This window comes from Euleptes europaea, chromosome 14, assembly GCF_029931775.1.
Source record: "Euleptes europaea isolate rEulEur1 chromosome 14, rEulEur1.hap1, whole genome shotgun sequence".
In the NCBI taxonomy this organism is placed as follows: domain Eukaryota; kingdom Metazoa; phylum Chordata; class Lepidosauria; order Squamata; family Sphaerodactylidae; genus Euleptes; species Euleptes europaea.
Window position 1 is genome coordinate 41,692,410 of NC_079325.1, and position 25,594 is coordinate 41,718,003.

At 42.4% G+C, this 25,594-nt stretch overlaps 1 protein-coding gene across 1 annotated transcript in view; it reads left to right on the forward strand.

Moving 5' to 3' along the window:
• The window catches only part of RALGPS1 (Ral GEF with PH domain and SH3 binding motif 1), a 224,457-nt gene extending 199,941 nt beyond the window's left edge, over positions 1–24,516 (forward strand). The window contains exons 12-20 of the mRNA XM_056860277.1: positions 2,789–2,915; positions 4,199–4,350; positions 6,076–6,127; positions 11,533–11,613; positions 16,641–16,746; positions 18,398–18,490; positions 18,698–18,803; positions 23,202–23,293; positions 24,487–24,516. Of these exons, the coding sequence (XP_056716255.1) occupies positions 2,789–2,915; positions 4,199–4,350; positions 6,076–6,127; positions 11,533–11,613; positions 16,641–16,746; positions 18,398–18,490; positions 18,698–18,803; positions 23,202–23,293; positions 24,487–24,516 (839 nt within the window). The remainder of the gene's footprint in view (positions 1–2,788; positions 2,916–4,198; positions 4,351–6,075; positions 6,128–11,532; positions 11,614–16,640; positions 16,747–18,397; positions 18,491–18,697; positions 18,804–23,201; positions 23,294–24,486) is intronic.
• Positions 24,517–25,594: the final 1,078 nt, after the last annotated feature.

Genomic DNA, 25,594 nt, shown 5'->3' on the forward strand with positions numbered 1-25,594 from the left:
GGTTACACCCCTGATCAAGAAATGAGCAAAGCTGCCTTTTATTGGCAAGGTATTTGACCTTTTAATAAAAGGCCTCTGTAGAAACTGTATAATGCCAAAATGACTCACTGTTCAAATGCTAATTGACTCAAGCCCTTGTTGATATGGCAGGGTAGACACGCAAGAAGCTCCTTCATCCACATGCATTTATGTGTGCGTGAAAGAGAGAGGACAAGCCTGTGACTGAACATCCTTTTCTTGGTCTTGTTTACCAGTGGCTGTTGCATGAAAGATGTCTCAAAATATTTCTCCTCTTCTCTAGGTCCAGAAGCTAGTTTGGCATCTTTCCTTCCGAAGTATCTCTCTGTCATTCTTCTGTTTACATTCCGTATCAGTCAGGACCAAAGGGGTCATATAGATATGAAGATTTGCTTAATTTGTGTAATGGTGAAAAGTAGCAGCTGTTCAAATGTGTAGTTATCAGTGGCATAGCTAATGTTTGAGGCTGAGTCCAGGACTTGGAGAAACTGAAATAAAAGACATTTCCCCATGAAAACTCCATATTTTCTTTCCACATTTGTATACCTTCAGGCTAACAGGGAGGGGCTGTGGCTCAGTGGAGGAGCCCCTGCTTTGTGTGCAGAAGGCCCCAGGTTCAATCCCTGGCATCTTCAGTTAAAAGGACGAGACAGTAGTTGATGTGAAAGACATCAGCCTGAGACCCTGGAACATATTTTGCTGTACTGCTGTCATTGGGCTGATTTGAGGCGGAGATATTTAGGGCAAATTTTACTTTATAAATTTTATCCCTCCCCGCAAAGCTTAATCCAGTGGTTGCTATTTGGCACAGATAAAAGAATGACATTATTAGTAGCTAAATTTTTGAGGGCGGTAATTAAATGTAAAAAGGTTTAATTTGGGGGATTGTATTAGTGTGATGCTGCTGGGGCCTTTCAGCTGTTTAAGCAATATCATTTAAGTAAGCCCTGGAAAGTCGGTCCTAGTATGAATATATAATACTGACCTTGATGAACTGATGGCCTGATTCCGTATAAGGCAGCTTCATGTCTACAGGCTTAATGTAGAATATTAGCCTCAGATCTGGTCGAAAGCAGCTATGATTAGTAGATGATTTATTGGGTGCCTGTGGTCGATGCCATTTACCTAGAGTTGCCAGGTCCCTCTTCACCACCGGCGGGAGGTTTTGGGGGTGGAGCATGAGGAGGGTGGGGTTTGAGGAGGGGAGGGACTTCAATGCCATAGAGTCCAGTTGCCAAAGCAGCCATTTTCTCCAGGGGAACTGATCTCTATCAGCTGGTGATCAGTTGTAATAGCAGGAGATCTCCAGCTACTACCTGGAGGTTGGCAACCCTACATTTACCCATATCTTCAAATGAGAAGCTATGAAACATGTTTGCGTAACTCACCTGCTTATGGCTGGGGTGGCTTCCCTGGCTGAATGCAGAGCAATATTAATTTCAAACTCAAGTTCCACGTATATTATCTGATTTAACCCATCTCTAAAGCAGAGAAGCATTGTTAAGACTTGGGGCTGCTTCAGACGTGAAACCTTTCCTACACACAAGGCCCTTTTGCATATTAAAATAATTTAGATTGTCTCGTGTATTCATTGCACAGCTGCCTGTTCCACTGTGTGTACAGTGTACAGGTTCTAGGAAGCTGCACAGTCATAGCTTTTTAGCCCTGTGGTTGTTGCCTCTGATCATCTGTATTCAGGTTTCAAACTTCTCCTTATGAGACACAAAAGTACCTTCTATGAAGGATCAGTGTAATATGTGAAATGTGAGAGAAAGAGTTGGAAGTAGATAGATCATGATGGGTAGCCGTGTTAGTCTGTCACTAGCAGTAGAAAAGAGTAGGAGTCCAGTAGCACCTTAAAGAGTAACACAATTTCTGGCAGGGTATGAGCTTTCATGAGCCACAAAAGCTCATACACTGCCAGAAATTTTGTTACTCTTTAAGGTGCTACTGGACTCCTACTCTTTTCTGTTGGAAGTAGATAGTCTTTGATTTGTGAAAATGTGTAGAAGCGAAACTCCTCCCTCTTGGTCAGCACTATTAAGATGTTTCCGCTGCAGAGACCATCTTGTTTACACACGCGGAGATGGAATTAGTCTCTTCTACTCTGAGGAGATCATTGAAGAACTTACTAGCTCTGCCCCATCCCTATTACCTTACGTAAGTGCTGGCTAAAAATGTGTGACCCACTGGCAAAGGGGCTTTTCTCAAAGCTCCGAGAGTTTACAGATTTAATTGAGAAATAACACATCTGCCTGGCTCTGGTGTATCTGAAACATCCTCACGTTTCCCTTAGATACTCAGGCTATGAGTCAATGCTAACGAACTGTTTACAGGCAAATAAGGTTGCGAACCAAATTTGGAGCATATGTGTCGTTAGACAGTCATGATAACATCCGAAATATTTTCTGGCTGCGCATATTATTCCATTGGCAAGTCTCCGTCATAGAGTAGCCAAGAATTTATTTTTGTGGCACTTCTGTCATCAGAACGATGCACAATAATAGCAATTTGAGGCCAATTGCTATTTTGATTTAATTGGATAGATTCTTAATAGGAATGGATGGTGTAATACCAGTAGGCAGGAAGCAGTGTTTGGGAATTGTCATTTGAGATCAGCGACACTCCTTAAGTAGATGCTGTTTTCCTTCCTCCCCACATATGCTTTCCAACTGTCTGTCTACAAGATCATCCAACCCTTCCAGAAACCGACCACCAGCAACGTCTTTCCTCGGCTCCAGTTTAGCATTAATTGGTATCTATTTTGTAGGTCCATCAGAGGTGTCAGCATCTGTGAGGTTCAGCAGGAGACCAACCTGTCCTGATGCCTCGGTGGCAGCCAGCCTGCCAACTCCTCCTGTACCACGACACAGGAAGAGTCACAGCCTGGGAAACAAGTGGGTGTTCTAGTCCTCGTAAAATCTTAACAGTTTATTCAGGCACCACTAAGATTTAATTTAGCAATTAGAAAATTCAGGAGTACCTTTCTCAGTGGTACCTTTCCGCATTCCTAATAGAGAGCCAGAGGTACTTTTCCCCATTCCTAATAGAGAGCCAGCGTGGTGTAGTGGTTAAGAGCGGTGGTTTGGAGCAGTGGACTCTGATCTGGAGAACCAGGTCCGATTCCCCACTCCTCCACATGAGTGGCAGAGGAGGCTAATCTGGTGAACTGGATTTGTTTCCCCATTCCTACACATGAAGCCAGCTGGGTGACCTTGGGCTAGTCACACTCTCTCAGCCCCACGTACCTCACAGGGTGTCTGTTGTGGGGATGGGGAGGGAAGGTGACTGTAAGCCGGTTTGAGTCTTCCTTAAGTGGTAGAGAAAGTCGGCATATGAAAACCAACTCTTTTTCTTCTTCTAATATCACAGGAGTGACTCTCATTCCTAATTAAATGCCTGTCTCAGACCCTCCTTCCCTTCTCTTCTGGGTGCGACACACTCTGCCATTTTATGCCCTGCTGCATCTCTTACCCCAGCCTCTGTGGGGCAAAAATAACCAGGAACAGAATTGGTTGGTGTAATGCCCTTTTCAGGCCAAGCAAATCATGACATTGCCTAGCTGAGATGTGCTCAAGTATATTGGATATAGTGTCAGATACTTATAGCCGTATCAGTGTCAGATTTTCAGGCAGAGTTCCCACATTCTGCTGAGTAGGAGAAGTGGTTGGATTACAAGGACATGTTACTTGCCCGGCATCGTCTTATTGAATTCACCTGCATAGGAAGTCAAAATTCAGACATACTAGCTGATGTGAAAGATCTCTCCGCCTGAGCCCCTGGAGAGTGACTGCCAGTCTGGGTAGACAATACTGACCTTGATGGACCAAGGGTCTAATTTGATATAAGGCAGCTCCATGTGCTCATGTGTTCAGTTACTGAGCCTTTTAAACTGGGGCACTACCAAGTATCAGAGGAACAATTTGAAAACGTGCACATGCCTATTTTAAAACAACAGCAGATTAAATTTTACAGGCTGCTTTGAACCCAGTTCTTGTATGGACAGGCAGCCTAGTTCTGGGAGAAGGAGCATGTGAGAAATCTTTTTTAGCTCTTAAGGACTTGGTGACGTGTATGATCCTCATGCAGTGAAGAGAGATGTGTGGAAAAGGCAGGAGTGAATGGATGTTGTCAGATTACATAAGAACCTTGCCTTTTTTTTTCTTTTCCAATTTTCCAGTATGATGTGTCAGTTAAGTGTAGTTGAAAGTAAAAGTGCAACGTTCCCAACAGAGAAGCCACGCCACCTGCTGGATGACAGTGTGCTAGAATCCCACAGTCCTGTCAGAAACCACACACTAAGCTCTGTTTTCACCAATGGTATTTCTATAGGTAAGTATTCAGTGGTTTGGATGCAAGAGCCTTGCTGGATTCTCTGCTTGTCTGTCTCTCCTGCTTTGGGGAGGGGACGTGGCTCAGTGGTAGAGCATCTGCTTGGCATTCAGAAGGTCCCAGTCTCAATCCCCGGCATCTCCAGTTAAAGAGACTAGGCAAGTAGGTGATGTGAAAGACCTCTGAGGCCTGAGACCCTGGAGGGCCGCTGCCGGTCTGAGTAGACAATACTGGCTTTGATGGACCAAGGGTCTAATTCAGTATAAGGCAGCTTCATGTGTTCATGTGAAGTACAAAGAGACACCTAGAAATGTAGTGTCTGGGAAAGATGGTTTTATTTTCAGGGCAAAGAAAAGTGGTCATTTGGGTAGAAACTCTATGAAAGTAGCTGAGAGCTGCTTTTCGTGCGCCCAGAAATGTTGCACAGTTCACTTTGTTTGTAGTTCACTTCAGGCACACACACCTATAGTCAGCTAGCCTCTTACTAACTTGATCATCTGGCAACAGTGACATGGGACGCATTCAATGACTGTGAATTTTCTCCTCCTCCTGTGAGTTGGGTTGGCAGTTAATGTCAAAAAGGAGACACGCTAGTGAAAATTCAAGCAAGTTTGAAAGTTGTCTTTGTATGAGGAGCACCATTTTGAAAGGTAGCAAAGCACAATTTTGTTTGGAAATGATCTCTACAGGAAGGGAAAATGTATTCTGCAGAATATAGCATAAACATTTAAACTTTGGCTGCAGAAAAGGAACTGTTTTGTGTAAAATGTAATCATGAACATCATGCCAGAGAAATGCATGAACTCCTGAAGTAGTTTGGGTAGTCTGTGGCAGCTAAAAATACAAACTTAACTGATTTAGAAAAGAGCAAGAGTCCAGAAGCACCTTAAAGACAAGCAAATTTTCTAGCAGGGTATGAGCTTTCGTGAGCTACAGCTTGCTTCTTCAGATACAGATAACTGATTTAGTAACTTAACTTGCTATGGCATGAGTTTTCATATGCAAGAGCCTACTTCATCAGATGCATGATGCACAGCGGTCACTAATCTGAATGTGAAAAGTGCCATCTTCACATATCACCTGAGCAGCCATCACAGATCATTACCATGCTGAGCGGTTTCCTAGCAATGGAAACCAAGCTGGACAGTAATAAACCTTCCAGGAGTTGAATATCATCTGTCGCTGTGGTGGCTGTTTCTTTGACTTAGCACCTGAACCAAAGGAAATCCACACCACTGAGTTGGTTGGAAAGGAAATGCGTTCAGTTATGACATTTACGGCTTTTAAATTTGCAGCTTAAATAACTTGAATGGAAAACGATTGATTCTGGAAAGTCCTGATCCTGTAATGAGAGGACCATGAGTAAAAGCAAAGTCTCAGGCTGATTTGTCATGGCACTGAAATGTCACTTGCTTCGTGTTAACCTGTTTCTGTCTTAATTAAATGGAAAACAGTCATCCCTTTGTTGTCTGTCATTTGTCTTTGGCTGGTGTGGCTGAATCAGTGATGATAATCATAAGGTACTCAACAAGCACACTGCAATACTGTACTGGTCAGGGCAACATGCACCTCACAGGAATCTCTCTCTTACGACTTCTCACTCTGGTCTCTCATATCTGGCTTCTGTGGTTTGTTCTGGGATGTTTTGTAAGGGGCTTGGACTTGGTCTCTATTGAGTTTATTTTTGACGTGTTAATATCTCTTGTGTCTTTTTTTGTTTTGCAGGAAGCAGTGAAAGCTCAGAATTTAGTGAGGAGCCTTCTTCAGGGCTTGAGAGGTGAGCATCATCTTAACCGATGAGTTGATGGTTTACAGACTGAATCTGCATTTCACAGCATCACGGAAGCCTTTGATGAGCTTGCTTCAGTCACACAAATGGCTCCAGCATGTTGCTGTTGATTGCAGTCATTTGATCAAGTCATGCAGAAAAACAGGAGGGGGGAAAATGCCTCAAAAGTTGCCATTCTGAGGTTTAAAAGTGACATTGGGGGCAAACTCAATGCCTCAAATATTCAGTGTGAATTTCTGCAGATTTGCTGATAAAACTGAATTGACAGATGCTCAGTAATGCATTTAGACTTCAAAATATCATCATACTTGAGAATAAATATTTCTAGATCGACCTTAACCTGAGAGCACAGCATTTAGCTAGTGTCTGTCAATAATCCAGAATTTGTACATTCTGTTTGTTTGCTTATAACACCCTTGTAGAAGCCACAGAAGAATGTAGGCTTCACGCATGCTCCATCTGAGCTGTGCCCCCTGGCTTTCTAGTCTCATTCTCACACTGGTATCCACACTCAGGGACCTCCCAGGTTCTGTTGAGTTATCGAACAACATCTCTCCAACCCTAGGCTTGCCTCTGCACTGTGAAATGTCAGTATCCTTTACACTGTGGTGTCCTTTTTTTAAACAAAACAAGTTCAGTCACGTTCTCTTAAGAAATTAAACCAAATACTTGTTTCTGACTTTGCCTAGTACATGATATCTCAGGTCAGGGGTCTGCAAACTGCGGCTCCCGAGCCGCATGCTGCTCTTTGGCCCGTTGAGTGTGGCTCTCCAAACTTGGTTCAGAGCCCCTGCTCTCGTGCCTGCTCGCGCCGGCAGCCGGGCTGCGGAGCCGGCGCGCCTGAGAGAGAGTGCGAGCAAGCGAGAGAGAGCAGGCGAGCGGGCGCACTGTCTCTCTCCCCCCCCCCCCCGCCATGGAGAATGGCCAGGTCCCCCTTTCCCTTGCCCTCAATGGTTGGGAGGCTAAAGCCTCCCCTCCCCTCTAGCTGCGCAATTGCTGGGCGGGAGGCTCGGCGGTTTCCCCCCCCCCCCCGCCCGCCTATCAGCTGTTGGGCGGGGCGGGCTTCCTTTGGTAGACCTGGCCTCTGGCTGAGTCCCATTGGGAAGCCATGTCTACCCACTGGCTTTCTTGGCGGTAGACCTGGACTCTGAGGAGGGGGAAAAGTCCCCCTTCAGAGGCCAGGTCTACCCATTGGCTTCTATGGGCCTCCAGAGGCCAGGTCTACTGCCAAGAAAGCCAATGGGTAGACCTGGCCTCCCAATGAGACTCAGCCGGAGGCCAGGTCTACCAATAGGCTTTTATGGCGGCAGACCAGGCCTCCAGACGAGGACTCCGGATGGGGAGGGGGAAATGGCAGGGACTTACAATTTAATTTTTATCAATAAATAAGATCACTATTAAGTATGATATCAAGTTTTATTCAGTGTACCTATAGTTTAATTAAGACTTAAAACTTTAATTAAAGTTTATTAAGTTAATAAACAGTGTACCTACCTATATAGTTTAAGTTTAAGAAATTTGGCTCTCAAAAGAAATCTCAATCGTTGTACTGTTAATATTTGGCTCTTTTGACTAATGAGTTTGCCGACCCCTGTCTCAGGTGAAATGTAGTCTGCTGGTAATGTTGGACTCGAAGGAACAAATCACTTAGTGGCCTTGAGGGGGCGCTGCCCCAGAACTTTATTTCATTTTTGTGGTTTCTGTGGAGTCCCACATGGAGAATTGCACATGCACAGGCCTGCCTCAGAACATTGTCGAAGGCTTTCACGGTCAGAGTTCATTGGTTCTTGTAGGTTATCCGGGCTGTGTGACCGTAGTCTTGGTATTTTCTTTCCTGACGTTTCGCCAGCAGCTGTGGCAGGCATCTTCAGAGGACACTGTCCTTCAGTGTTAATCCTCTGAAGATGCTGCCACAGCTGCTGGCGAAACGTCAGGAAAGAAAATACCAAGACCACTGTCACACAGCCCGGATAACTTACAAGAACCACTGCCTCAGAACATTTTGGAGCTCGTCTGAGCATGAGGCGCTGTGCTGCTCTCTTGCAGTGATCCTTCCCGTTGTCACACTGCATCATCCCTCAGCTCTTCCTTTGCCACTGCAGAGAGAAGACGTTTTCTTGGAGTGTCTCATCAACAGTTACTCAGAAAAATAGAGAATTACATGAACAATAGGAAATACGATAATAGGAAAAGGAAGCAAACAAAGAATTGTCTGTGAAGGGAAATGGCACAATCAGATGATCCCCCATTGTGCTTATTATGTCTAGGTGAAGGTCACAATGTCTTTAGATGTTCAGCGTGTAGACAGTTTACACTTAGTGACAGGACTTAATGGCTTGAAGTCTGTGAGATATGCAGATGTGAAGATTCAGATCAATCTTGGTGATTATGGGGATTCACTTCCATCTGTTGAATATTCATTCAGACCGCAGATGTGAATGGGGATTCAGCTGCTTCCCGTAGCCATTCTCATTTGGCCGTGAAGCTTTTTATACAGATCTGAGGAAGCTTTGAAATGAGTGTACTATGCACAGGCTCATAATGTTTTAACGTCTTATGTACTTGATATTTTATATGTTGGGTATGTAACATTCATTCAACACATTGTATCCTGTTGCATTCATTATTGGCTAAAGACGTTCATAACTCACCGAAAACAAATGGGTTGCAATATTTTCCCCTTGGCTGGCAGTTGACAGACAGTTGTCATGGTAGGCTCAGAGTAAACCCTGCTGGATCTTTTGGGCATTGGCGTGAATATCGTAAAAGAGTTGTGTCTTCAGGTGGATTGGAAGGATCAACGGTGATACCAGCTTGGCGCAATCTTTTCTTTGGGGCAGATCTAGGCTTGTTACAGAACATGCTTCCCCTCCAGAAGAGGAAGTGTGACAAATATTGCTTCTAAGCAGTGTAAAGCGTTCAGAAATTGCTGCTGCAGCAATTCCCTCTTGCAGAGCTCAAAACGAGACCTTTACAAAACTGGTTTGTGACAGAGTTCACCCCTATGGTATACAATCAGAACCTGAAACTAAGTATTCCTAGGCTTTTCATATGTTTCCTTCTATGGTGGATAATGCCCTGACCTGGATGGCCCAGGCTAGCCTGATCTCGTCAGATCTCAAAAGCTAAGCAGGATCAGCCTGGTTAGTATTTGGATGGTTCGATCGCACTATATTTCCCCCCTTTTAATATACAAATCCAATGCCTCTGTGACTGACATAATGCCTTTTTTACTAAGTGATAGGGACCCCAAGGCTACATTGTCAGTGGCAAGATTTGTTTCAGTCCTTATATCCCTCCAACACTAGATATATGCTGCTCAAGATCAATTGATCAAGGAGCTTCTAAGGGATAAAAGGAAAGTATTTGGATGGGAGACCACCAAGGAAGTCCAGGGTTGCTGTGCGGAGGAAGGCACTGGCAAACCACCTCTGTTAGTCTCTTGCTATGAAACCCCCAAAAGAGGTAGCCATAAGTCTGCTGCGACTTGAAGGCACTTTACACACACACACGTGGTGGATAATATAGAATAATTTGTTAGCAGGAGTCTTTTTTGTTTCATGTCTGCTTGGTACATGCTTTCTGTTTACCTATTATACTTGATATCACATCCTCTTCAGGAAATATAACAGAGGGGTTTTTTTCATGCTGAAGACCACAGATGGTTGCTTTTACATGGAATAAGCCCTATGTGTCTTATTTTGGAGTTTTCTTTGTCAGCCTTAAAGTGAGGATAGAAAATACCATTTATGACCTCAAGGTTTAGCCTTTCGTTGAACCCCTTTGCTGTTAACTGAGTGTGTTCTTACAGATACAATTTGTGAGCAAAAGAAAATATTTATATTAGGGATTAGGTGCCCCAAAACATATTACAGAATGATGATAAGCAACATAAATGCAGCCAAAAACATTGTCTCCCCAGGTTAGCTAAAATATAAATCCTTTCCAAAAATTAAAGTAGAACTTTTGTTTGTAGCCAAACAATCGCAACTGAAATTTTAATTTGTGCTTTTTTAAATCTATTTTTCAAACAATTGTTTTATTTACATTGTTCTCAAGGTAGAAAGGCAGCTAATAAATAAGTAGCCGTGCTAATGCTAAGGTCTTTGGAAATAAAGTCCTGATTTTTACCACTCCCAAAGGCCTTGCTGTAGTTGAAGTATCTGTTTTGTGCAAGATAAAAAATATATATGCTACCTTTCATTATCATGCGCCAGTTTTTAAAAAAAGTTCTGCTGCCTCTCAGGATCGGTGTTATTGCTGCCGTCTTAGGGATGCTGCAAAGCACCTGTAGCTTGCTCACAAGGCAGTTGTGGAAAGCTCTTCAAATAAGTACCTAAGAACCCCTATTTCCTTAGAGACTACCATCCCAGTCTGCTCTGGGCACATTCATAGAATAGCTGAGATAGCCACACATTCTTGATTAGAAATGTCTCATCTTGAATTTCACACCATGCTAGTTGGGCTGTTTTGATCAAAAAAGAAAACAAACAGGCAGGTTCTGTCCTGCAGATCATACAACTACTTGAAATCAGTGGAAGCCATTCAGTCAGTCCAGAGAACGTACTTCTTGCATTCCGTATATCCAGTTCATTGTAAAGTTGTGTCTCTAATTGAATGTAATTTGCTAAAGTAGACAGGTTTCATCTCAACTGAGTTGAGATTGGAGTGGATTTGTCTGTGTTTCTGGTCTCATAAAATAAGCCTTGTCAAATGCATTGCTTGTTCTTCATGCACTATACCTCTGTTGGGCCAGAGTGTCACAGTAAAGGCCATTCCTCTCAATGACCCCAGCAGTGAAATCTTGCCTCTGAATCCTATGGGATTTAGTACCGTCTGTGGTTATTCAGTGGTGATGAAGATACATTCTGCACAAATGAATATGTAATCCTTTCTTCATTTCTTCTCATGTCCTGCAGTTAATTATTGGCATTTCATACAGGCTTTGAACATTTAATGTTGTTCTTTTGCTAGCCACTTAATTTTTTCTGAAGGCTTTTTTTCAGGTTTGTGCTGCAGGATGATTTGGGGCAAGTGTGACTTTCCTAAGGGCTCGCTTATTCCCAGTGTAATTTTCCAGAATATCGTTAGACATCAGAAACGAAAGGAAGAATGGAAGTCAGTGAGATAGAGACAGTTTCACCAACTTGCATTGTCCATTCACTTAAAGCACCATCTTACCCATGTCCTCACTGAGATTTACTTTGTACTTTCATAGGTGTTAAAACGAGCCATTGTTTCACGGAGAGTAAAACGATCACTAAAGACACCTCTGTCTTTGAGAACATCCAATACAATATGTGTCTCACGTTATCTTGTATGTTTTGTTGTGATGGATGTTATCATAGTATCTGCACGATGAGAAAAGAACTTACCTGTAAATTTATGAACAGGGGTCGGTTGTATGCCACGCTGGGGCCCAACTGGCGGGTACCAATTCGGAATTCTCCCAGAAGTCGAAGCTGTGTCTACAGGTACAATTAGGTGGTGGGTGTGTCTCACCCAAAAATGTGGTGTTAATTCTTATTTTCAGCCTCTGTTTTCCTCTTGCTAATTAAGACAGCATCATGTCTCCTTTTTTTTTCTTCCATCATCTGTGCAAAGACTTTCCTTCTGTGCTATAACAGTTGCCAAGAGGAGGGGGAAATGTTTAGATATTCATTCATCAAGATATACTTTTCATCTACCCCCAACAGAAGCATGATTGGCCATGTTTACATGTAAACATGCATATAAACATGCGTCCCACAGATGCTGACTATTCTTCCTTATCATACTGAGAAGCATAAAGTAATTGAGGGCAGAACTCAATAAAGGTGTTTTTTTTTTAAAAACCACAGATTTCAAGGAGAGTTTAGACTTAACTCTCCAGTTGAAATGATTATGTCTGAAAGTACTCTGCTTGCCTACATCATATTTTAAATTAAAGGGTAACTCTCTAGTCCTGCTTTCTAACTAGTTCTGTTTTAAATAAGACACACACTAAGGTTGATTCTACACAGAGCATTTTCTTCCGGTAGGAAAACCTGGGCAGATTATCTGCCATTCTGAATGTAATGTTAATCTTGCACTCCCCCTACTCCATCCCTTCCCCCTCCCCACTACAACTACCTGACTGGTGCAGCTATTGTTGCATTCAAGCCTCAAGCCTCAACAGTTTTTTCAGGGATCTGTGGGGATGATGGGGAACATTTTGGCCTGTCAGATCATTCCAGTGATGATTCACAGGATCCAAGTCACTGTTTACTTCCAGATATACAGAAACAATGAAATATCACTATCCGCAGTTCATTTAAGGGTACTTTCATACATGCCGAATAATGCACTTTCAATCTACTTTCAATGTGCTTTAACGATCATTTGCAAGTGGATTTTGCTGTGAAGTGCATGGAAAGTAGATTGAAAGTGCATTATTTGGTATGTGTGAAAGCGCAGTAAGACTCTCAGAATGGATAGTGAAATAATGCTACAAAGAAACTGAGAAACCATGCATGCCGTACACCAAAGGGGGAGAGAGAGAGAGAGAGAAAGTGGAAGCATCGGCAAGGGCTACTGGTGTAGCATTGTTATTGTCCAGTGGTATGCATGCGTCGTTTTTTTCATGGATGGAGAGTCGCAATGCCATGCAGCTGACCACAGAGTGACCAGAGAGCAGGTGTGTAGCAAATGCTCACCTGCGAGGAAGGAAAATCACAGAGAAAACAAGAAGGGCAGAGTGGTAATTCTACCGTGTATGTGGAATCTCTGTTGCCAATGCAAATTAACATAGTCACACCAAGTACAAGGCAGAAATGGAAAATCCCTTCTGTGTGGAAGCACTCCAATATAAGGGACTATTAAAGCCAGGTGGATAATAGCATTAAAATGTATGCCCACAGCCCAAGGCTTTGTGTTTGGACTGTGGAACATGTGTACAGTATGCAGTCTTGTGAATGCTCTAGGAAAAAGAGAACTTAGATGCGCTTGATTCCTAAAATGTGTTTTCCTAACATTCAGCATTAATTAGTGTTTCTCCTACTGTGTAGTGAATTAGGCTGCCTTTCAAGCTGACTCCTCCATTTCCAACCTCATCACCACAATTCCAATTGCTTCTACAACTCAAACAAATAAAAACAATTACATTTCTAAGCCAGTGCAGGAAGGGCAGCCATAAAGGAGCTAGAAAAGATTTTGAAGTGTAAGGATGTGTCACTGGCCACCAAGACTAGATTAATTCTTGCCGTCGTATTTCCTATTACTATGTATGGGTGTGAAAACTGGACAGTGAAGAAAGCTGATAGGAAGAAAATAGATTCCTTTGAAATGTGGTGTTGGAGGAGAGTGTTACGCAGACCTTGGACTGCCAAAAAAACAAATCAGTGGGTTATAGATCAAATCAAGCCTGAACTGACCCTAGAAGCTAAAATTACTAAACTGAGGCTATCGTATTTTGGTCACATCATGAGACGACAAGAGTCACTGGAAAAGACAGTCATGCTAGGAAAAGTTGAGGGCAGCAGGAAAAGCGGAAGACCCAACAAGAGATGGATTGACTCAATAAAGGAAGCCACAGCCCTCAGTTTGCAAGACCTGAGCAAGGCTGTCAAAGATAGGACATTTTGGAGGACTTTCATTCATAGGGTCGCCATGAGTCGGAAGCGACTTAACGGCACTTAACACACACACACACAACACACACACACAAGCCAATGCATTTCTTCCAATGAGAGCAGGATCTAAAATCTAAGCATCTCAATTAGCAAGGTGTGCCTTCTTACACAAAGATCTAAAATCTAAGCATCTCAATTAGCAAGGTGTGCCTTCTTACACAAAGATGACTAGAGAATAACATACCCGAAGTGATTAAAAGTGATGGAATAATTTGCCAGGATACTGAAATCTGTGTAAGGAACAGAAATATGCATATTTTGGGGAAAGGGAGAACACTTATGCAAATGATCTTTGACTAATTCTAATCAGTTTGTCCAAGATTAATCTAAAGATTAGTTCCTTACAGGAAATCTTCTCAAGGTTTCTTGTACTCCTTTCTAATCGCTGAATTCTTTTGCTAGTCTTGGTTTTTGTTTTGTTTTTTGGCAGCGCCTTTGTGCTTCTTGCAAAGGCAATGTGTGAACATGTGTGTGTGCTTATGGAGGAGAATAGATGCTTCTGCCTTCAAAATGATCTTGCTGTCAAGCTCATTCTCCATTTCAATCTTGGTTTTGCCTGCCTTTATCTCATTCTGTTTTTATTCCTTTTTGAATAAACATCCAAAATAACATCTTATAATTTTGCCTGCATTAATTAGGGTATCACTAGGAGAAGTGGATATCTTTTATAAATATATTACTTAATTCTAAGAGATAATTCCTTTGTGATGATTTCCATATAAAGTTGTGATGTGTTGTTCTGTGGTGATGGAAAACCTTTGCTAATAGAAATAGTAATGATCTGTTTGCCATACAGATATCTGATATATTTTTAACTAAGCAATCTCAATCTAGTGTACTGTACAGTTGTTAAAGATTCCTTGTTAGATATATGGGGTCCCTCATCAAAGAAAAGGGACAGGTTTTCTGACTCTGTGATCCAAAGTTGAAGCTGTATACATGGGAACAGGTTTTTGTTTGCAGCCATGCGCAGTACATAGGCAGCAGCTCACATACCTGCCAGTCCCACATTTAGAATTAATTAGTACAAATTAATTCACAAGCTCTGCAGCGGGCAAACTAAAGGGACCCCAGTATCATTTCTTCTTTACATTACTGTACACATTTACTATCTTTTTCTTCTCTCTATGGAAATAGCTATGCTATTGTTTGCTTCAAATTGAGTGAAGTAGAACCAAAAGAAAGAGATTTCTCCTGGAACTCATGGTGTGCTTGTAACTGATGCTTTCTGAGAAATTGTGTTGGCCTGAGGCACAATATACCTCTATATATTTCACAGTGGGGTTTATAGAGCCATAAACATTTATTTGGTGCCTACTTTGCCAGGATCTAACCCTGATCAGTCTGTCTCTATTGTGTGTGTTTCTTAACTAGCTAATATTTGGAAGTGAGGGGTCTGGTGGCTCCATTGCTCTTAGCAAATAAGAACATAAAGTAGAACCTGCTGGATAAAACCCATCTTGTCCAACATAGTGTTTCATACAGTGGCCAACCAGTTGCCCTGGAGGGCTAAACAAACAGGGTACAGAGCCCAACACCCTTGTTTGTTTGTTTGTTTATTTAAAACATTTATTAGCTGCTTTTCTACTTGAAACTCAAGGCAGCTTACAATGTGAACTGCATTAAAACACAATAAAATACATTAAAGCCACTAATTTTAAAAAATCAATAATTTAAAACTGCCGGTAGGCAGAAGAATGGAAATGAATTGAATGAATGCCGTCATGTATAAAACCATCTTCAGCTGTCTCCTAAAGGTTGAGAGGCCTCCCTGGGAAGGTAGTTCCATAATCGTGGGGCTGTCTTTGAAAAGTCTCTCTCTGGTGTACCCACCGGACAAGCTTCTTTGGTCGATGGGACAGTCAAGAGGGCCCCTCCCTGTGATTACTTTTCAGGCAGGAACGTATAGGAGAAGACAGTCCTTCAGATACCCCAGTCCCAAGCCATGTAGGGTTTTAAAGGCCAAAACCAACACTTTGGACTAGGGAGTGGATCAGGAGTGGGTCGGAGGCCAGTGTAATTGCTTAATATTGGGGTCACATGATCCCAATACTGGCCCCAACCAGCAGTCTAGCCTCAGCCTTCTGCACTAGCTGCAGCTTCCAAACACTCTTCAAGGGTAGCCCCAAGTAGAGCGCATTGCGTTAGTCTAGTCTACATGTAACTAAGGCATGAATCACTGTAGCCAGATCAAACTAAGCTAGGAACCTCTTGACTCTGCTTAGTGATTAGAGTTTAGTTATCAGTGTCCTCTTGTCATTTAACTGACATATGTCACTTGAGCGGCAAGTTCATAAAATTTAATTATTTGTCCAAGTCACAACAACTTACCTTAGTAGCAGAAGCTGGAAGCAGTTGGGCTTAATCCTGCCCACAAATATTCTCTTAATCACAGCAGCTGAATGTATGGTTTGAAACACATTTTCTTTTGAATCTCTTCAGTGATGATGTCTCTGTTGGTATCTTGAAACCTTTAATGTCCTGAACTTCTGCTGTGAACAGAAATCCTTTCTGTTCACTGTTGTCAGAATTTGGTCAATGTACTTTAATGTTTCTGTGGTTCAAAAATCAGAATACTTATATCACTAATGCAGTGACAGAAGCAGCATTAATGATTGGGAAAATCTGGCAAAAAATGCCAATAGGAATTTAATATTTTTCCATTATGCTAATCATCGCAGTCAATAGGCTGTATAAATAAAGGGGAAAATCAGTGTTCAGGAACCCAGTCAAGAACAGTGTGGGTTGCTTAAATTAAAACAAGGAAGTCCTGTGGAAGTTTTGCACATTTTAAAATTATTTCTTTCCATGTTTGTCTTCTCCTACTGATGTGTTGTCGTTTGTTGTTTCAGTCCAACAGGGGCTTGTAGCTGCACATCAGGGAGTTCCATGGGAGTTGTTACCATGGAAGGGCCTTTAAGAAGGAAGACATTACTAAAGGAAGGCAGGAAGCCTACGGTAAGTGCAGTTTCCGCAGTGGTCATTGTTACAATTTGCAGGGATGGCCATGCTTGCTACAGAGGGTGCCAAAGGAAATGCTGCAACCAGCATGGAATGTGTGTCTCACGGTGTACTACAATGATGGATAAGAAGCCCAAGTGTGAGGGGCATTACTTCAAGCCAGTTGCACACCCACACAACAGACAGGGTGAACAACACTCCTTTTGCCTTTATAGGTGCATATTTCAGCAGGTGCATCTTTTCTACCTTGCATGACATACCAGAACTGCCAGGATTCTCTCTATTAAAGGAATAGGATCTATTTTCTCTCTCCCTCTCTTTTTTTTAACCAGTTTCAACAGGTGTATTTTAATCCTTCTAAATAGAGACCTTTTCCACTGTAACATAACAATGACAATTCTGTTAAGTAACTTTTCATAGGCCACTCTGACAGACTTCATAGATGAGCAGGCAATATGGTTAGACATATATAGGAGTCGATATTCTGATTCAAAATGCTGGTTTATAAACACTACAGCTCATGAGAGAACTTTAGTGGCTTTTTGTGCCAATACTTCTTACCCATACCTGAGGCAAGTTTTTAACATCACTTACAGCTGAACAGAAACAATGTCCTGAAAATGGCTGTGAAGGATTACTCAGGGGGATCTGTTTTCTCTTTTGTATCTGTCCTAAAAAAAAAAAATTGGAGTAGAACAATTTTAAGCCAATTACTTGCCTAGTTTTCAAAACCTTTGTGAGGAAAGCTCTGGCCTGAGCCAAGTAAGACACACAGAACCAGCTTCTCCAGGAAACCACAAGAGCTTTTGTAGGGTACCTAGCCTTTGCCACCCATTACGTTCCTTCCATCCCCGTTTCCCTTCATGGCTGCGCCTAAAAAAATTCAGAGTTGGGTGGGGGGAATAAGATATGCCAACCAGTTGGTGGCAGCACACAACCTTGTTTTCAAAAGGCGGAACAAAGCAGTAGGTTTTCTTCAAAGCAAATTGCAGCCTCATAAATACTAGCCTGTCTTCAATAACATTACAAACAAAATGGTTGTTTAATTCATTTTTATTTGAACCAGCCAAAATAATCACAATCTTCAGAACTACAAAAATAATAAGTAGTAAAGGGGGGCAGAAGGAAAAGGTATTTCATGGCATGATAGAGAATCTCCCAATATTCATTTTGTAGAGTCTTAAAATGGGGGCCAAGAGGTGTTTTGGACATAATCAAATTAGATGAGATTGCCGGCGCAAAACAGATTTCAAGTAGGGTAGCTAAAAGGCTGGAGAAAACTGTCCCTTTAATAGAGGCTTAATATATAGGAATGGGCAGTTGATGTCTTTCATTGCATGGAGGTAAATAACAGTCCTCATTAAAGAGGCAGGGTGTTTTTTCTCTCCAGGCTACTGGCAACCTTAGGTTCAAGGTGCACCAGTGGCTGGGATAGAGAAGCCAAATAAATTGTCACAACTCCGAAAATGCAGAAGCCAGCAGTTGGTCAGACTTCTCTCCAACATATGGGACCCTCACCTTCCTGGAGCTGCCTTAATTTTCTCTTTTCTCCTGAGCTTTCCCCATTATACTCACTTTAGTAGTTCTGCGGGTCAATATATGCTTTTAAAGTTACCCTTTTTTCTTCTTCTTCGTCTTTGTGCTTCAGCTTTCCTCGTGGACTAGATATTGGGTGGCCCTTTCAGGATCTACTCTGATCTACTTTGGAGCAAAGTCTTTAAGAGGCACTGAAAGAAAGCACGTAAGCAAAGAAGTGGTTTTATTCGGCAGACCAAGCACATGGTTTACAACGGATGTCATGCAGTGCCAACAGGGTGTTTACTCAGTGGCTTTTTGCATCTGGGAAATTACAGTGTTTATTCCCAGTTATGATTCTGGCACTCTATAGATACAGGAAACCATCCAGAGTAGTTCTCACTCACTGTCTTCCTGGCTTTTTCTCTCCTAGTATAAATCTACTCCAGGGAAAAGGGTTTCCGTTGTAGGATGGATGGTAGCACTGCCTGATGATCCTGAACACCCTGATATTTTTCAGATAAATAATCCTGATAAAGGTACGTGTTTGTCCTCAGTCAGAGTGTTCGTTCTGATGGGTAACAATAATGGGGTCTACTAGTTATGATTGATGGTGTTTGCCATAGTTGACCTCAAAAACTGAATGTGCAAAGGGAATGACAGGAGTATCAGACGATTTATTTAATACTGCACAACATCAATAATTCCTCTTTTAACAATGATAATAATTCATGGTGTAGATTCAGTGGAATACAGAAGCCCAGCAGAAAAACAGACTGTGCCCCATTAAAGATTTTTTGCCCCCTGTGAAAATCTCATTGTGGGGGTTACCTCACTTGTATTCCCAGCGATGTATTAAGTGTTTGAAAATGTTATAAAAAATACTGTTCGCGCTTTGTTTGGCCCCTTTAGCTGTGAAGGCATCTTCCAAACATTTATAAGCCGTGGTATCCAAAAACCTTTTTAAAGCGATGTTTTTTATAACATTTTCAAACTCTTAATACATCGCTGGGAATACAAAGTGCGACAACCCCCTGTGTTCCCACATACTGGCTTGCAAGGGTTATTTGCTCCAGTTTCGATGCTATTGAGAAGTGTTTTTGGTTTTGCTTCCCCACAACATTGTGGTATGTTTATGCACCTCCCAGCTTTTCCCCAGTGTTTCCCAAACCTTCTGTGCTGCGAAGTCTTGGGCAAGATCACAGCAAAACCTGGATGCGTTGGAAAGTTCAGCCCCCCACCCCCTACACAGCAGCCACTTTCCTGATTCCTGGGCCTACAACAGCAATTTCTTCCCACTGGGAGTTGAGTCTTGTTACAGCAATCTGTGTATCGGATCCTCTGAATTCCAACTTTACTTTGAAAAAGTAATGCTCTAGCCCCTTTCACTTTGGAGATATAAGGGGAAAGGCATATCTTCTACTGAGACTTTATCAGCCCTCTCCCGGATCGAAGTACATTGCTTTTCATTGGCCAAACCTTGCCAGACCAATTCTACCAAGCCGGTTTCATGGTTCGACAAGGAATGTTTAGCCCATAAAAGGCAGCTAAGATCTCTGTTTAGGAAAGTTAGTATGAATGCTGCCTTTGATAGATTTGACGACTACCTTACACACAGAAAGTTGTATGCAAACTTGGTCACAGAAAAAAAGAAAATCCACTTCCAACAAAGATGGTCACATCTTGTGTCCCTTAAGTCCCGTGATAGCAAGACTTTTTGGAAAGCAAAGGTAACCTCAGCTAATAACAACCTTCACCTGAAATTAGTATCCCACCCCAAATCTGGGTTGAACATTTTACTAAGCTATTTCATTCTCACATCAATCTTAGGCTCAACCCTGATGAAATTATCCCCTCAGATTACCCTAGATGGCCAGCTGTTGAGGTTGAAGAAGTCATTGATCTGATAAGTAGCATGAAATCCGGCAAAGCCCCAGGTCCGGACGGTCTCCCTGCAGAGCTGTTTAAGGAATTCTCAGATTGGTGGGCCCCACTTCTCGCCAAATTATTTACCTCCATTGATTTATATGGTATTCTCCCTAACTCCTGGTTAAATTCAATCATATTTCCTATTTATAAGAAAGGTGACCCAACCCTACCTGAAAATTTTCGTCCCATTAGCCTTTTATCAATCTTAGGCAAACTGTATGCAAAGCACTTGGAGCAGCGTCTCCTTAGATGGGTAAAGGACAATGCCATCATCGGCCCTGAGCAAATTGGCTTCTCCAAAAATAAATCAACTTTGGATCATTGTCTGATCCTGGCCACTCTTGCAGAAAAGTACATGAAACTGGGCAATAAGAAACTCTATGTCGCCTTTATTGACTTAAAGACTGCATTTGACTCGATCAACAGAGACATTCTCTGGTCTAAGCTGTTGAGTTTAGGAATTGATCTGTGTCTTTTATTCCTTTTAAAGAAACTACACTCATCCACAACGAGCCAAATTTTCCTCAAACGGTGGCCTCACTGATAAAATTCCATTAAATAAAGGTGTGAAGCGAGGTTGCATTCTTGCTCCCCTTCTTTTTAATTTGTTTATGTCAGACTTGGCTTGTTTTTTAGACCCTATCAATGGACACCTGCCAAAATTAGGTGGCAAAACAATCCCTATCTTATTATATGCCGATGATACTGCCATCTTATCCTATACCAAAATTGGACTCAAACGCTATTTAGTAACTTTTGAGAAATATTGCCAGCTAAATTTTCTCAAAATAAATTATTCTAAGTCCAATGTTTTAGTCTTTTCTAAGAAGTGGTCGCCCTCCAGCTGGCGCATTGGGAAGGCCAAAATCCAACAGGTTAAGAGTTTTAAATATCTGGGCATTTCTTTTAATTATAACTGTAAATGGGCAGTACACAGAAGTAGAATCACTAAAAGAGGGAAAATATCTGTGAGTCAATTGAAGTCCTTTTTCTTTTATAAGGGCAACCAATACATCCCTGCCACAATTAAGGTGTTTAACTCTAAAATTTTACCCCAGGTCTTGTATGGTAGCACCTATTTGGGTAAATGCTTTTAATCGCGATTTAGAATCTCTTCAAGCCAATATTTTTAGACAGATTCTGGGTTTCCCTCGTTGTGTGTCCTATTACGCAATCATCTCTGAACTAGGCCAAAACCTGTGCGAAACCAAGGCCTGGTTATTAACTATTCATTACTGGCTTAAACTATATTTTAGAGCGGAGCACGGTTCTCTTTTATCTCTATTATTAAAAGAACTTCATAATACATCCTGGGACAATTTGATATTGACTAAAATAAGATCCATCGGAGTCTCTCTTGATGACTTGGTTCCATTTACAGAGGCGCACATTTTTAAAATAATCAAACATCGTCTTTTAGATATAGAGTTACAATGGTTGCATCCTACTCAACCTTTTGTCTGCTCCTCAGCAATGTTGTGCCTTTTGAATAAAACAGACAGTGTTCCCCATTATTTTTATAATTTGGATATACCTACTCTCCGTAGAGCTTTCTCTCTTGCCAGGGTCAATGCCTTCCCATCTAGGATACTGTATGGAAGGTTCCATCAAATCCCAATTCACGAACGGACTTGCCCCTGTAATTCAAATTCCTTGAATACAATTGAACATATTCTATGTGATTGCCCTCTATACGAAACACCTCGTAGAAAATGGTTAAAAAACTGTTTACATCCCAAGTTTTACCTGTCTAATAAAGTTAAATGTCAATTTCTAATTAATGATTCAGCTCCAGAGGTTACTGTGGATGTCGCCAATTTTTTAGTAGAAGTACTAAATGTCCAAAAACGTATAACCTCTGATATCTGATGTTACTGGCTATGATTTTATCTTATCGGTTTTAAGATTTATGACCATTGTTCATATCAATTGTAACAATTTATATGCCGTTAAAGGTTTATGAATGAATGAATGCATATCTTCACAAAGAAAAAAGAGGCATTTTTTTTAATGAAAGGTGGGAATTTTGAATACCTGATACACATATTCTTATGACAATTACCATTTTAAAAAAACCTGAAAAGGCCCTGATGATGTGGGTGGGAGAATGGACACTGGCAAGAGACTGGGGCTGAGAAACTACAGGGAAATCTGCCATGGGGAAGCCCCATCGCAGTTGCACTATTGGCAGCCACAGCAGCTTCAGGAAACTACACAAGCCAGTCGCCCTGTAGGAAACACCATGGTCTACTTCGATGGGTAGCAGCTTTCCAAGGCCTCTGCCAAGTCTATCCAGTCCAGCTGCCTGAGATCCCCCTAGGTTTGCAGAACCGTGGCAGTGGAGACTGGAAGCCACTCTGGGCCTGGCTGCAATTGCAGTGGACTTTGGGAGAGGATCCAGGTCTGGCCACCAGGCTTGGAGCAGCTCCCAGGCATTGCCACCAGACTCAAAGGTAGGAGAAAAGAGAAGGGGAGAGATAGAAGGGGGGATTGGCTTGGGTGGGAGGAGAAAGAAAGTGATAAGGTGGGGGCAGAAAGAGAAAGAATGATTTGGTAGGGGGCAGAAATAGAAAGAGAGAGTGATAGGGTAGGGGACAGAGAGTGACAGTCATGAGAGCGTAAGAGTAGGGGTGGAAGGGTAGAGAAAGAGTGAGAGGCAGAGAAGTAGGGGGAGAAAGGAGGCACCAAAGGTGGGGGGAATGCCCCCTTTCCGCACGTTTCTTGTATTACTGTAAACTTCTACGGCCTCATAGATGTGGTCCTGGAACTTCTTAAGCATTAGCACCAAAGCAAAGACAGACCTGGAAGTTCAGATCAGTTATCGTTCAGGTCAGCTTGGCCTGCTGGCCTTGCATGCTCCTATGCTCTCCTGCACCAGGAAGTTATTCCCTACCATGGTCAAACCTTGCTTTCTGCCCAGATAACATCGAGCTTTCAGCTAATTGTTCCTTACTGTGTGTCTCAAACTCAAAGGCTTCTCCTTTTTTAAAAAAAAAACAATTTTGTAGGCAATGTTTACAAGTTTCAGACTGGTTCGAGGTTTCATGCAATACTGTGGCACAAGCATTTGGACGACGCATGCAAAAGCAGCAGGCCTCAGGTATGATTTTTTTGTTTTTGAGCTAAAATGGTAGCCACAAAGGAAGCCACGTGGAACCACTGCAAAACTTCCTTACAAGATTTTTGACAGGCAACATAATCCATGCCAGTTTTTTCAGACTGGTGGTTTTTGAAAAGGGTTGTCATATAGCCAAGAGACAGAGAGAGAGAGCACTGCCACAAATGCTCAAGGCATTGATTTAGGAGTCTCACTCTCCTGTGCCTTGTCTGATCAAAGGACCAGATTAATGTTTTGGCAACTTGTAGTGGTTTAGAGTTCAGCTCTGCTGCACTGCACGCCCAGATTATATATCCTTAGACACACTGTTAATGCAGCTATCCATGCTGCTAAAGGTCCTGCATCCTCTGGGCACAGTTTCTGTGGCTCCAGTTCAGGGGAGGGGTAGAAATGGTTGCTGGGATGTGTGGAAAGAAAGGATTTCAGCTTCAAGAAGGGTAGGAATGTGATTAGTATTGCAATCCCAAATGAATGGGGCCAGCACTTGTACCCATGATGATTACATTTAAGGTCCTTGTTCAGAGGTAGCATCATCTCAAGAGCCAGCGTGGTGTAGTGGTTAAGAGTAGTGGTTTGGAGCGGTGGAGTCTGATCTGGAGAACCGGGTTTGATTCCCCACTCCTCCACATGAGCAGTGGAGGCTAATCTGGTGAACTGGATTTGTTTCCCCACTCCTACACACAAAGCCAGTTGGGTGACCTTGGGCAAGTCACTCTCAGCCTCACCTACCTCACAGGGTGTCTGTTGTGGGGAGGGGAAGGGAACGTGATTGTAAGCCGGTTTGAGTCTCCCTTAATTGGTAGAGAAAGTCGGCATATAAAAACCAACTCTTCTTATTCTTTTGCTTGGCAGCCACAGAGGAGAGGATTTTTTTCACCCTGCTTGAGAACGACCTGAAGGCATCTGGTTTGCTGCTATGACAAACAGGATGCTGGGTTAGATAGACCCTTAGTCTGATCCAGCAGGGTTGGCTTGTGGTATTAACCACTAGCCGGGGACTGCAAGCAATCAGACATGGATTGTCGTGTCGCATTTTTTTACTTATCCGAGACTGTTTTCAAGAGCACGTTCACTGACCCTGGTATGGACCTGCCACTCAGGATAGGGTGACCCTTTGGTTTCCGAATGATCCCAGAAGATCCATTCTGCTGATTGATTTCCATTTCTTACATCAGGTACCTGCAAACCTTATGTCATTCGAGTAACAGTGCTCCGGTGTGTGGTGTGACTTCCAAGTGCCAAACTGCAGGATGAGGAATTGTTCCCACAGGAGAACAGAGGAAGGAGACTCCCGAGCGAGCCAGCTGTCTGCAACAGCAACTTCAGCACTTTTCTATGTAACTTGAAAGTAATTATGACCGATCTTCTAAAAAGCGGAAAGTGAATGTTGTCCTTAGGACAGGATCTAACCCAATGCACTGATGAGAGGAAAATGATTTAGACTGATCCAAGAGCATCCTGCCCCCAACGCAGGATCCTTGAGTCCTTGACTTTAGCTTTGTGGTCACAGACTTCTGTGGATCCCTGTTCTTGCCACAAACTGTGCATCACATCTTCTGCAGATTCTTTTTTTTAATTGCTCTTTTTATTGTTGAGCTGCTTTATGTGACTGAAGAACATTTAGCCCATGTTGGGTTTTCGATTTATTTCTAATGCACAAAAACAATTGACAGTGTTAACATGCTGCAAAAGTGTCAATTAGAATAGTACATTGTGGAACAACGTTTTTTCTAACCTTAAGTGCACTGAGTTGCTTGACAATGTGGCTGCCTCAGATTTTGTATCAAACCTAGGGACAAAACCGATGTTCATCCCTGAGCTATTTGGGAAATGTGTATTTTGGCACAAGATAAACCACCTGTAATTTTAGCGTTTCTTTCTTGAAATTGGTTCTGCTGCTTTCTTTTCATGTAACAGGAGGCGCCCGGTCATGTGAAGGGTGTGTTGCTGCTGAAATCCACTTGTTATTTAAGGCTCTTTCTGGGCTCCTTCACCCCAAAACAAATGTTTGCCTTAAATTATTTGAGTCCCCTCCCCTCCCTTTTAACTATGGGTGCTATTCATCTAAAATGTCTAGCAGTGCAAAAGTCACCTGCACCCACAGAGCTGTGTTCAGATCTTCCTGGTTGCAGGGTGTCTGCTTGTCAGTGTAGATGAGCTGGGAAAGTGTTCTTGCCTCTTTGGAGGGGTTCTTATCATCCCGAGCCTCTCCTTTTGATATTTCACAGTCTCCTGTACTCTCACGACAGGTCAGTGTTTTTTGACATGGCTAACCAAGGAAAG